At 41.2% G+C, this 14,071-nt stretch overlaps 1 protein-coding gene across 2 annotated transcripts; it reads right to left on the bottom strand.

Moving 5' to 3' along the window:
* Window positions 1–1,689: 1,689 nt before the first annotated feature.
* Window positions 1,690–11,904, bottom strand: steap2 (STEAP family member 2, metalloreductase). 2 transcript variants are annotated; one of them, XM_068581833.1, is made up of 6 exons: window positions 11,828–11,904; window positions 6,406–6,842; window positions 5,972–6,138; window positions 4,560–5,087; window positions 3,077–3,241; window positions 1,690–2,593 (listed from the first exon to the last, which is right to left on the bottom strand). In XM_068581833.1, the coding sequence occupies exons 2-6, from the start codon at window positions 6,794–6,796 to the stop codon at window positions 2,300–2,302; spliced, it is 1,545 nt and encodes a 514-aa protein (XP_068437934.1). In that variant the 5' UTR covers window positions 6,797–6,842; window positions 11,828–11,904; the 3' UTR covers window positions 1,690–2,299. The 2 variants fall into 2 exon arrangements, with proteins under 2 accessions (XP_068437934.1, XP_068437935.1); XM_068581834.1 differs by having other exon boundaries at window positions 6,451–6,842.
* Between the last annotated feature and the right edge of the window lie 2,167 nt (window positions 11,905–14,071).

The raw sequence follows: 14,071 nt of genomic DNA, 5'->3' as shown, positions 1-14,071 counted from the left end.
CTAAAAAGAGAGAACGTGCTGACAAGCTCACCAACACCAAAAGGCCTGAAAGACCACGGAAGACATGTAAAGTAGACGTAGAAGAATTCTTCTCTTGGGAAAGAAAACCATTCATAACATGAATACTGATGTGAAGAATAACCCTTCATAACATGAATGCTGACGTGAAGAATAACCCTTCATAACATGAATACTGACGTGAAGAATAACCCTTCATAACACGAATACTGGGGTGAAGAATAACCCTTCATAACATGAATACTGGGGTGATGAATAACCCTTCATAACATCAATACTGGGGTGATGAATAACCCTTCATAACATGAATACTGAGGTAAAGAATACTCTGGAGGAGGGAGGCGTGTTTTTGTCAAAGTCTTCAATGAAGCGAGGCCTTCATGAGTCTGAATACAGAAGTTTTACAACAAGATACAAACCACTGAAGAACTGGAAGGCCAGATTAGACTTTGCCAGAAAACATCTGAATGAGCCTGATCAGTTTGAGATGAAGGTTGTTTGAAGATGAAACCAAGATGAACTTGTTCCAGAATGATGAGAAGAGAAAAGTGTAGAGAAGGAAAGGAACGGCTCCTGAGCCGAAGCAAACCACATCCTCTGGTGAACAAGGTGGAGGCAGTGCTATGCAGGGCTGCCAATGGAACTGGCCACTGGTGGTCATTGATGATGTCACAGCTGATAGAAGTAGCAGGATGAGTTTTGAGGTGTTGAGGGATTCACTATCTGCTCAGATTCATCTAAATGCTGCAAAACTGATTGGATGGTGCTCTGCAGTACAGATGTAATGACCCTGAACATACTGTGAGAACAGCTCAAGAGCTTCTCAAGGCCAAGAAATGGAATGTTCTTCAATGGCCAAAGTCACCTGATCTCACCTGATCGCAAGGGAGGAAACTCAGCGTTGGGTGATGACTATGAGTGGAAGACTTCAGACAATCATTCAATGTACTAAAGTATTGCATATAAAAAATTACTATATTCACTATTATGTTAGTTTGTCTCATTACGTTTGAGCCTCTGAACATGTAGGGGACTGTGTAAAAATGACTGTAAATCCTAAACAGTTAATGCCATATTGTTGTTGTATCCATTTCAATAAAGCGGACAGTCTACACTTCAACCAGATATTGATGCTTTATGTAAATTCATTGCAGTCATGGAAATAAGGCAAAATTAGAAAAAACAAATACCTTTCACCCAGACTGTATGTGGCCATCAGCTCTTCTGACCACATTCCTCAAACAAATGAGTCCCTGAATGCTGCTCTGTACATATCAGTACAATGCGGTCATTCTTCTGAACAAGGTATCGTCTCTCCTCCCCTCGTGACCTTCAGGATGTCCTCTGTCCCCCTGCAGGCTCTACTTCACCACCACCATCACAGTCTAGAGTGAGGGAATATATCCTTTCTCCTGTCTCCTCTTTATCTGTCGCTGACCTCAAAATGATTGAAGCTGTATTGGATCAAAGAGCAAGGAGATGAAATATGAATGAAAATCCCGGTAAATGAATTGACAGTTAAAGATCAATAAACACAAAACACTTCCTGCTTTTTGGACTTTACAGTACAATTTGACAGGTAGATAAGTGAATTTATTGGTCAACTAAATAATATATACTACAGTATACTATAATAATAATAATAATTATTATTATTATTATTGTTATAATAATAATAATAATAATAATAATACCTACTGTGTGTAAAACAAAAAGAAAGAATCTAAATGAGATTCTAAATCAACACCACATGATTGATGAGCATGACACGACTCAGCGGTCCAGTAATACAGACCTGGTGCACACACATCACAGCACAGTGAGGCTGTAGCATCGCCCTCAACACATTTATTAACAGTTTGCAGAGACTTTGTCACCAGCCAGTCCTAAAGGAGAGAATAGGAACTAGTGACTGCCTATGATAACACATCATTAGGGCTATTTTCCTGGACGTGACATATTAAGAGCCACAGAAGAAACAGTTTAAGAGTTAGAGACACTAGTGGAGTTCCCCTTCGACTATGAACACTAAATGTCTCGGTGTAATGTCTGTTAGAACACAACAACAATAGAAACAGTACTGGTGGAGCATATCACATTTTACAATTTAAATGGAACTAGATAGTCACACAAAGTCAGTAGTTATAGTGAACAGTAACGCCTAATAAGTACACAATTCACAAAAACTGTTCACAGTAACAAAGTAAGAGTAATATAATCCTTGCTTCAATAAAACAGCTAACTATGACGGCATATGTGACCATCCCGATCAAGGACCGGGTCACATGATGGTTACTCTCTCAGGTGAAACGTGGGCAGCCGAGCCCACTGGCTCCAGGCGCTGGCAGCAGTAGTGGCTGCTGTCCAGGCCTCGGCGGATCTGGTGGAGCTTTCGAGCCACGCAGGGAAGCAGCATCAGCACCTTCCCCAGTATGACACACACTGGCAGGGCCAGGGCCACCACGAAGCTGGGGGGCAGGTAGAAGCGGTAAGCCTCTTCCTCGAAGGCCCGCTTCCAGCCGAACAGCAGGCCGTGGAAGGTAGCGATGAGCAGAGCGATGTAGCCCAGGGTGGACTAGAGCAGAGACAGGAAGACTCATGACGGGACACAGCAAAGAGAGGAGAGACAGCAGCCATGACACACAACGCTCGTTACATTGATTTTCCCATGTGACAACGTCCCTCCATGGAGCATCCAACATAACAGATTTACTCTATTTAAGCTATTCCTGCTGCTTCGTAGGTTTTACTGTTCATATCAGGCATTCAACTGTGAGTTGCAGTGGCTGTGACACACAGCTCCTGGAGGCAATTAAGATACTTTAAACCCCAAGCATCCAATTGCTGCAACTTACTTCATATTTGATGTGGAATTGTAACATATTGTAAAATATAGATACTCATGTTCTTAGATTACACTTCTCTGTGGATTATACCCATCCACTTCAGAAATCTGATTTGGAAATCAAAGAAAAAAGACTCCTCATAACCCCAGAACTCGTGAAGTTTTCTTTGGTCCCTCAGTACGTCAGTGGCAAAACAGCTGGTTTCTGTGTACCTGTATGAAGCTGAACTCCCTCCAGTTGAGCGTGCTGTGGACCGAGGGAATGGAGGTGATGGCCAGGAGCGACAGGAGCCCCAGACTCATGATCCCAAAGGAAACGTACATCTCCACCCTCCACACCTCCTCCTCATTCCACGCGTTCTCTACATTAGCATGGACCTGCCAACACAAAGGATGCTCACAATGGAATTCAACACAATCATCAACTTTCATTTGTGTAGGTGGTGTGTTCAGGATTTGATTATGAATACAGTTTTTTAATATTCGCAGGCACTGACGTGTATTTGCGTTTTCATTTCCTTGAATGTACACGAGTGGAACATATATAAACTGTATTCCATAATTTAGATGTTTTATTTCTCATGTAATATTTGCCATCAATTGGATTTCCTTCTGAGATTCAGATGAGAAGATAGATATTAATCTTAAATGTGTGTGTTTAGGACAGAGTGGACACCGTGAAAGGACATAGTTAGTCTCTGGACAGCCATCGTGGCTCTATCCAAAGTTATACAACACCACATGGTAACCCATATGGCTTGACTTTGAATGGCTGGCCAATGTGCTAAATTGTGCCATATTAAAACACAGGAATAGTCAGTATGTCTATGTGAATTATTGGATATTAAATACCCAAGTTTCAGTAATGGTCCCAGTAATATTTGTTCACTGAAGTAGCATCTCACATTAAGCTATGTTTCAGTCAAATAAATGTGGGCTGCTTCAATTTAATGAATCCAACAACATAAGCTTGCCATCTTCAAATATGTATTACTTCAGTTGATTACTTCATACAACCATATGACCAAGTATATGTATCAAACAGTGAGTAAAGTTATTTTTTTAGTGACAATATAGCTGTCTTTTTAACAAGCTAGGATAGCACCCACATGCTAACAGCACCTATGCAATCATTTAAATTAAAACCAATGATGTAACTTCATCACTTCCTCTGACAGACCTTTGTGAATATGTGGATGGCCCCCAATTTGTTGCGGTCCAGCAAAACATACACTTTCATACCAACACCTCTGAAGCTTACTGATATTACTGTCATTAGCATCTTTCTTCATGTTGTACACAACCTGAAAATGAGTAGGTGTTGGTTTACAGAGTCTTAGTTGGTGAGCACAGGTTGTTGATGTTTCTACTGGCTTGATGTGTCCTAAACCTCAACCACACTGTGACGGCACGCCTCCAGGAGCTAAGCCTTTGCTAAAGTAGCCTAAATACTCTGTACTTTAAGCACAGACACAGACAGAGAGATTAATGTAGATTTTTTTCTTTTCACTGGTATCATTTGAGCAAATAATTGAGCTATTCCTTTAATATTGGATAAATGCTTGCTTTGCGTGTGTGGACGGTCAAATGTGTGTATCAGTGTGTGTGTGTGTGTGTGTGTGTGTGTGTGTGTGTGTGTGTGTGTGTGTGTGTGTGTGTGTGTGAACCTTGTGTGAGAGCCTTGCACCTCACTGACCTGCTGGTAGGCCGTGTTGAGCAGCAGGTACCTCTCAGACCTCCTCATGGGCAGACACAGGCTGTAGACCACATGGACAGCAGCCAGGAAGAAGCTGAGGAGACCCAGTTGTTTCCGACTCTGCAGCCAGCCCTCCAGCCAGTGTGGGAAATGCCTGTACTTGGTACCATAGTAGAGCTGGTGGGCGGCCGCCAGCTGGCCTGCCAGGTACACGAGAGCCAAGAGAGTGATTGCCACATTGGGCAGTGTCCGGTTCACCATCTCTATAGGGATCTTGTAGAAGTCACTCTGCTTGTGTTTCACATATGGGTGGATGATATCTCGTACAAAAGAGTAAGCAAAAAAGAAGATGGAGAGCGCTACGGCAGACAGGACGGGGCCCTTCCAGCCAGGAAATAACTGTATGGGAATGTTCTCAATGTCCCGCGAGGAAGATAGGGTGCCCATATCCACTGGCAGGAAGTTGAGCTGGCGGGCTAGTTCCATAATCTGTTGTCGAGCCTCCACCGAGTCACTGCAGATGAACACCTACACAGAGCCAGCAGGGCAGAGAGGAAGAGTGGTACAGGGGAAGAATGGTGAGGACATCTGTCGATGGAAACAGTCCCCACTTTGTCCTCCTGTTTGAATGACGGTTGCAAAAACATGTTTCTGACTGTTTTAGGAAATTACTAAACTATACATTTGCGGGCTGTTTTTAAATATTCAGGTGTACAGGTCGAAACAAGAACAAGTTGTTAGTTATGCCCTTGCATGGGATTAACTAACTCATATAAAAGCTACTAGTTCTGTGTGTCGTGTCATCTCAGGATGTCTAAAAACAAGTTGGTTTGCATGTGCTACCCTTGTCACAGAGCTGTGAACCGTTAATACGCGAAAGAGATGTCTCCTTCTTAAATTGTTTTGAATAGATTCAAGAGTCCTGGATAGGTAAAACACCAGCATTGCGCAAGAAAATATGCAGGGCAAAGAAATCCTTGCAGCTCAAGTGGTGAATCGCCTTTTATATTAGTTTAATTTAACAACATATAAACTATGTGGCAGGAAACTACAAGAACTGTAAACAGAGTTGCTATCATAAAAGTATCTACAAATAACTTTTTCTAATTCAGGTACTTACTACGACTAGTAAATGATTCTTTAAGTTGTTTATTACAATTGACTCAGAAAGATCCGGAGGACAGAACAGCCAACAACAGGGATTCTCTTGAACAGAGACACCCCTCCATACACAACCAGCTGTTCTCATGTGACTGACGGATCACACGTCTGTGACTGATGATAGCCGAGCCGTCTCAGGGACAACTGAACAAACAACTTAATTGGTTGTAAAAGATGAAGTGAAATACCATTGAAATCTCCAGAAGAAGCTTGTAAGTGGACATTGATTAGTGAAGTAAGAGTAAGTGTACCTGTGTGCTGGCGTCTTTGGGGCAGCTCTGCTGCATGGCCCAGGCTGAGATGACGTTGAAGCCTTTGACCGTGATAGAGTCCGGCAGCAGGGAGGCCAGATACTCTGCGTTCGACTCTGGATACTGGTTCACCCTCCTGTTGTTGCTCACATCCACCAGGACCTTTCCTGCAGGACAAGACAAACTCATGATATATATTTCTCCTCCGATCGGCCCCTCTCCCATCACGCTTACCATTGGGGATTCGATTCTGAGGAACCTGAGGAGAAAAGCGGCAGCTACTTTTCGTTTTCTGGGTATTTTGCACAACCTTCACTGCAGTATGTGTGTTTGTATATTTGATACATTTGAGTCGTCACCACTTCAAAAGTTTCAAAGTGAAGAAAGTGCTATGGGAACATGGACAGTGCTCTCAGTGAAATGTAAGTCTCTACCCTCCAGTAGATGCTTGAGGTCCCACAGGACAGAGTAGTGCTCACGGCGGAGTGCCAGGAACACGATGCTGGCCTTCCCCACAGCATCTTCATGGTGGGTCACGTCGACCACGTGAGGAAAGGACTGGGCTGCCAGTTTGGGATGGCGGCTGCCCACCACCACATGGAAGCCACAGCGCAGGAGGCGGATGGTCAGGCACTTGGAGAAGTCACCTGAGCCCAGGATGGCCACTGTGGGCCGGGCAGGCGGACAGGCGGTCTCTGGGCCTCCAACGCCGCCCTTTGTGCCGTTGGGCAAGAAACAGGCCTGCGCGTGTCGGAGGTGGTGGGAGGACGGGGCCGTGAGGAATAAAGGGCTCCTGCTGCCGCCCATCATGGAGATGGAGTCCATCCTTCACTTCTTCGGCGCTGGTCTACTTAGGAGGATGTCAGCGGGTCTAAGAAAGGTCAGAGGAAATGAAAAGACCGGGTTGGTTTTCTTGCAGTGCCACAGATCATTACAGGTCATTACAGAACGACTGAAATAAAACATCTCAGCAGATTATGATGAGCACGATACATGCTCAGATTTTCGGGCTAATAGAGGGCTGCAGGAGTGAGTCATAAAACCAGGAAGTGAGTTGCACTCCAGAAACTTTCTCAAAAGACCCATTGAACTGGGTTCAATGGGCGTTTTGAGAAGGTTTTTGTTCGATACATTAAATTATGTCTATGGATAACATGTTAGACATTTAGATTTACGAGTCTTAAAGGTGCCATATGGTAAAACTGGGATTTTCATATTGGCTTTAGATAAAGAATAAAGTGATATATAGATACTGTGAATGCATTGAATATTCAGAAACTGAGCCTTCAAATGAGCCATCAGGTTTCCCATCATATTGTAATGTCACAACTATACAATACACAATATACAACAATCCTTTCACAGTTTTGTCCCACTTTATTTGTGGTTGCAGTGTAATGACATGGCCCCTGTCAGCTGACATGGAACATGGACCCAAACCTTGGAGTAAAATCATTAAAACAGGAATATTTATGCTTCGAAGAAAGGAGCAGCAACAGAAACACAACGCCATCTTACTTTATCTAAGTCTGCTCACCGAATGATTGAAGCACTACCTTCATGCCACCATGAGGCCAGATTGGCCTCGGCATGATGTGATAACGATGGAATTGCACGTTCTTTCAGACAGAGACACACAGATTCCCCAGTCTCATGGTTACCAGGAGACATGCCAAGCTTGTGTGTAAGATTAAACAGAGAAAGTAAGATGAGAAGTCTGAATATAACAGTGAGACAGTAACTGACTAAGCATCTTCCAACAGAAAAAACATCCATTGACTGCATTAGATAGATAGATAGATGGATAGATGGATAGATAGATAGATAGATAGATAGATAGATAGATAGATAGATAGATAGATAGATAGATAGATAGATAATTACTTTATTGATCCCCAAAGGGAAATTCAGGGTCCAAGTAGCTCGACACATCATACAACATAATATATACATACACACACTTTTAAAAAAAGATTATGGGAAATGTAGGCTACTGTGTTTTGTTAACCTATGATGGCACCAAAATCCGATACATCTCTGCTTAACTACACTCAAAAAGGATATTGACTGGCTGTTACATTTACTATGATGTAACATGTATTTCGAACAATATTCATTCTTGTTTCCAATGTGAACGTGATTTAGTCATGAAGGATTTGCATGAAGTTAAAAAAACATAACATTTATTAGATCCATTCATGTTGAAACTGAGAGAATCGAGTATCAAGGCATGACAGCGAAAGTCAAGGCGAAGGCATGGTCTTTACAAAGAAGACTGTTTAGAAGAAACATGTTGCGTTCCATGTTGCGTTCCAGCTTACCTGCGCTAAAGGTAAGCTGGAATCATTACCATCTAAATGTCCATCTAAATGCTGAAAGCTGTTAGCTGTTAGATAGCTAACTTCTAGTGGCTGTAGCTCAGGGGGATGAGTGATCGTCCCGTAACCACAAAGCCCCTGGTCTCCCCCTCCCACATCACGTGACTACATAAAAAGGTAGTGTGTACATATGTGCATTTATTTTATACTTTTTATTTACTGATTTGAATGTCTTCCTCACAAGATAAGAAGTCATTTAAAATGATGTACTTACTTGTTTTTGTCAAAACAAAATGTTTGATGAATGTAAAAAAAATAATATACATTTAAAGTAAAGGTATTTTATCGGGCTTAATGCCCACGTGCCTCTTTGTTTAACCTCACGTTGAAATGCATTGTAGGTAATTGCAGTACCTTTTTAAGAAACTGCTAAAATATCTTTTATAGGCTCTGCTTTTAAATATATCTTAAACATGTTCTTGTTTTATTCTGCTCTGTAGCACTTTGAGATTGCTAAAATATAAAGTGCAATACAAATAAAATGTATTATTAGTATTATTATTAATTCCTTTAGGCAATGCTGACTTACGGGGTTCATAAAGGGCTCAAAAAGTCTGCCACAGAGCCCTCAGGCACTCGACAATTTTGCAGTGGGACACCCCCTAAACCCTCAAGGACTTCGCGGGAGCGTGTCTCAAAGTCTGTGAGTCCGTAAGGGTGGAGATTGGGATTGGGCCGACAAGTAGACCTGAAGATCGGAACTAACTGATATGACCTTAAGCAGCTATCCTTTGACCTTCCTGTTGAAAAGCGTGTAAAAGAATATTCTCCCTGCGCACTCAGTGACCACATGTGGCCTCTAAATGATCATTTTTGGAAATAAAATCAAACTGTTTTTGTAATCTAACTCTTTGAAAAAAAGAAAAGAAAAGGCGTCACCTGCAAACAGCCCTCACACTAAGCTCTTGTGTGCCAGGACGTCTCTACTAGACCTGTCAGTCTAACACTATCCCAGGTTCTAGAGCATCCCGGAGACTTTTCCTTCACTGAACAAGACTCACATGTCCCAGGAACATGTGGACCAATGAACAAGTTCAAAGCTCCTTCATTTATATTTTAATTAATTTTTTTATTGACGATTCCATAATTTTTCACCACTTAAACACAGTTAAACCACCATGTGGATCGTGTAAATGTATGTGTATATTTCTTGTAATTTCATTGGTTTATTTTTTTAGATGCCCTTTTTTATAAAAAAAAAAAAAAAAAAAAGCTAGATGCATTTTTTTAAATAAATAAACATGCTCTTTTTCCAAAAGAAGAGTGGAAAAAGGGAGACAGAGCGGAAAGGGAAAAGGAACTACTTTTTTTTTAATAATAATAATTTACAGATCCTTTCTAATGGGTAAGTTTGTGGGGGTGTGTGGGGGAACTTCTCCATTAGATCTGTCTGTGGTTGTGATTAGTGCATGCTCCCGGCACACTGACTGTACAATGCTCATATAGAGTTGCAGCCGTCACACTTGAATCCTCCACTCGTTGTACAGACCCAGTGAATTATACCCAGTCATTAGTAACCTTAGTGATTACTCGCTCTGGTAGTCCAGCCTAAAATGTACCAACACAGTTTCGAACATTACACTAGTGTCAGGCAAGTATGTGTATGTAGCTAAATTTCAGAATTCTGTCAGTTTGGCTCGCTTTTTAAATTAATACAAATTTGATTCTTTCTCACCATAAAATTCAGTATTTAGACGGGTAACATGCCAAACCATACCCCTAATACGATAATCCCACGAGAGACCATTGATTTCCGAGCCAGGCGCCGCAGCAGCTCTCCACCGACTGCCTGGCCTAGTGCATGACGGGAAACGCCTGGCTGTCGCCCCATCAGAAAGCTCTTAGATCTGACAGCAAACATCACGTGTTGTAGAAAATCCTTATTTCATGTGTAGTTGTGATACTTAACGCTCAATTGCTGACTTTTAGTCTCATGTTTAATCTAAACATATTTTGTGTGGTTGATAATACAAAATTGTATTTATACAAAACCAGTATTAATGTATTTCACAGGCAGACATAAAAAGAACAAAAGATGCAGCTACATGCACATTTCTACATAAATATATATTTATAATCACATGAGAATAAATCCAAACGTGATCTGTAAACTACGGCCCAAACCCAATCTCCACCCTAAGCCCTCAAGCCCTGAACCCACAGGGACTTACTGACATCAGCTGCTAAGTGGTTGAGTGTGAGAGGCTGAGGACTTGAACTGGTGTAAATATGGTGTCCTTGAGCAAGAGACCATGAACCCCTCGTTCCCCCCCGGACCTTGCACAGGGCAGACCACTGCTCCTAAATTAAGGATGGGTCAAATGCAGAGAAGAATTTCCCCAAGAGGATTAATAAAGGATACATATTTGTTATTTAGTATTATTTTTTAGCAGACTTACAGCACTAGAGTAATGTCGACTTAATTTACTATAACTGGTTAAACGGGTTGTGTCCAACTTAACGTAATAGGGTTGGCTAAACTCATTCTATATTATTAAAAAACACATTAATCAATTAAGTTGAACCAACTCAAATTATTTTATTTAATCTGGCACAAGTCAATTTGGTTTAACTAACCAAAATAAATTAAGTTGATCCGACTCAAGACAATTATATTGGACCAACACAATTGCTCATTGCTTAAACAAATCCTTTCCAGGATTTTATTAAGTCAATTATAAATAATAAATATTCATTTTTAAAAAATGGTAAGGACCAGAGTGCTCAGAGTGGAATGAAGGTGCTCCATGGTCGGGGACTCTGAGGGAAGCTCCAAGGCCCTCTCTAGCATTGGACCAGACAGATGTGTGATTGTGAAGCAGCAGCTGGATCTCAGCAATAGCTTTGGCTCTGTTACTTCACAATGATCTTCTTTCTTTCTTGAAATAATTCATTTTGATCAAAAATAATTTAGCAGAGGGGGTTCTACAAAAGGGAGGTAAACAAGGTGTGGCCAGTTTTGTTAACTGATAAACAATAATAACATATGTTGACAATGAGAATTGGAAACAGCAACTCACAAAAAACATCTCACCACAAAGTCCACTCAGTAGACGTTCTGGGGCTTGAATATGTGAGTACTTTCAGAGGGTTGATGAGTGAGTGGCTTTAATCATGGTTAATAAATCAGTTACCACTGCTCATAGATCGGCTATATGACAGCAATAAGCACATGTTGGGTTGCCAGGTCGTGACGCTGAAAGCAGGCTAAAGCAGCTCGGTAGAAGCCGATCACTACAGTTGTGTCTTCCTCTGACCTTCTGGCTGCAGAGACGGCGTCTTGTGAAGGACACGGTCGTGCGTGCGTGCGAGCGTGCGTGCGTGCAGCCTGAGTGCACCTGTGGCGGTGCAGCACGGCCGCTGCTGCTGTCCCAACAGACAGCTAACGGATGACAACACGCACACACACACGCACATATACACACACGTCCACAGTGACAGCATGTACGGCGCGTGAGTGTGATGGTATGTTACAGACCTGGTACTGCTCCTGGACCAGCTGCTAGCTGCCTCCTCATCCATTCCTCACGCTCTTCTACCTCCTGTCTGTACACATGCTGCGTTCAGGTCCCGTGGGGGAGATCGGAGATAGCAGCTTCCGTTTTAAAAAATATCGCGTGTATAGTTTTTACAGAACCAGGAAACTTGTTTTGATTTAGGAGAACGAATATTACAAAAGCGAAACAACATACAGGGCTGCAGTGTATTGGAGCTGTAACATATAAGATACAATAGCGTAATATACATGTTACTAACCTACATTTGACTCATATCATAAGATGAAGATGAAGGAACCAAAACCCCCCGAAATGATACGTATAAAAAAGGAAAATGTAAATCATACAATGAGCTAAGTATAGGCTAAGAAATACAAAATAAGCATTTCTGCATGTTGACAATGGTTGTTATGTCATGATGCTGTTACAAAGTATTACAAATCTTTGTGAGGCATGAACAAAAAGATGAAGATCTTGAATCACATATTTCTAGCAATTCATGGAATCTATATCAAAAAGTGTGTTACCAGCAAATATGTAAACAGTTTGGACAATTCACACCGCTAACAAATAAAAGCAGAACAAGGTTAAGTCATTGTGTGCTATTTTTTAATTATTGTAATAATTCTCCACACTGCAACTGTATGACAGGTACAGCTGCTTTTAGTAAGATCTCACATGAGGAAACGTTGACCAAAGTCAGCAGCAGTGTTCATCCTTTGGGTCAGAGAGAGAGAGAGAGAGAGAGAGAGAGAGAGAGAGAGATGATGCACTTCATTTTTTTGAAACATTTCATTTCAGAGTAATTTTCCACATATAGTATGTCATATCTAAAATAAACAGAGTTGAAGATAAACATTGTCTGTTTGCTTCTGTTTACAATGAGAGACATGGTGGTTGATCAGAAACAATGGCCAAACCAATATTAATTTATGTTAAAGAATGCAACATAAAATTACAATAAAAAGGCAGTTGTTCTCACACCGGCCCTGGTGATGCACTCATTGACATGAGGTAATTTCTAACAAATCCCACATGAACCTGAACTCCCTTTGGTAATCCTCATCTGGTTTTGTGCGATGTAGAGAAGATCCGGGACCGGCTGAAGCTGCAGGTGATTGTGGGTACCATGACTCGGACTCAGCTTTATAACCCTCTTTACATTCTCCTCAGTGCCATGACCTGTTTTCTCTAATTCAGTACAGCAGACAGCAAACAGCATTCAGTGTTTGAATCCTTCTGAATGTATAGCATATAGGATACACAACAAAAACAGAAAACGTGTTTGACTTGCGTGGCCCTAAATAAGCTCAACATGACCATAAACATAGAATATGTATTTTTACCATACAAGTTTATTTTCTATCAAAATTGAGCTGTATTGTCGAGCAACAATTGCTGAACAAATGGGAGAATATATAGGGTATTATCTTATACACAGCCTGTGAACAATAGACCTTGAACAAGCCTCAAATGGTAAAGCCTGAGAACCTCTGGTATACATCTGAAAGAAGAGAAGAAGAAAAAGGGGCTTGTCATGATGGTTAATCCCAGTGGAGGGACTCCGATCCCTGAAGACTCCTGAAGTCCTGGACCAGTCAGTAGCCAGTGCACTGTTCTGTGCCATATGGGGTGGTAGCATGCATGTTTATAGTTAGGGCTGACTCAGGTTTGCATTGGTCCACAGAAATGATTCGTTTTATGGTATTATACAAATAAATTCTGTCATATTCATCAAATGTCTTGTAACTCTGTAATGTAGTTCATTTCCGACAAATTGCAATGTTGTGGCAATGCATAGTGTAAGATACAATGAGCAATACTATTATCATATTTATCATAGCAATACTATTATTATATTGTATCATATTTATTACAGCAATACATTGAGTATATTCTTGTGCAGTACTGTTATATCTTTTATATTTTGTGCCTTATTTTTTTTTTTTTTTTTTTGTGTAATTCTGTGTTACGAGGACCGAGCAAAATAAGCTTTTCATTGGATAGAACAATGCATAGGCCAGTAAAAACATGTTGAATCTTAAATTCTGTATATATGACATCTATTGTACTTTTGTCCATCCTGATAGAGGAATCTTCCTCTGTTGCTCCCACAAGGTTTCTTCTATTTTTCTCCTTGTAAAAGGGTTTTTCAGGGAAGGTTTTTTTCTGTACCTATTTCTGTCTTTGTGTCCGTGATGCAGCAACTATCAAATATTTTCGCT

Source organism: Clinocottus analis, unplaced genomic scaffold (assembly GCF_023055335.1).
Source record: "Clinocottus analis isolate CAN_PGR_092001 unplaced genomic scaffold, fCliAna1.0.p SCAF_18, whole genome shotgun sequence".
NCBI classification, from domain to species: Eukaryota; Metazoa; Chordata; class Actinopteri; order Perciformes; family Cottidae; genus Clinocottus; species Clinocottus analis.
This window is presented reverse-complemented; position numbering and strand designations above follow the sequence as displayed.

Bases quoted from the DNA above. Each gene is read 5' to 3' on its own strand.
- steap2 (XM_068581833.1), bottom strand. From the start codon at position 6,796: ATGGACTCCATCTCCATGATGGGCGGCAGCAGGAGCCCTTTATTCCTC. The intron at 6,139-6,405 runs GTAGAGACTTAC...CTTGTCCTGCAG, and splicing joins CCTCAAGCATCTACTGGAGG to GAAAGGTCCTGGTGGATGTG. The intron at 5,088-5,971 runs GTACACTTACTC...GGCTCTGTGTAG, and splicing joins CCAAAGACGCCAGCACACAG to GTGTTCATCTGCAGTGACTC.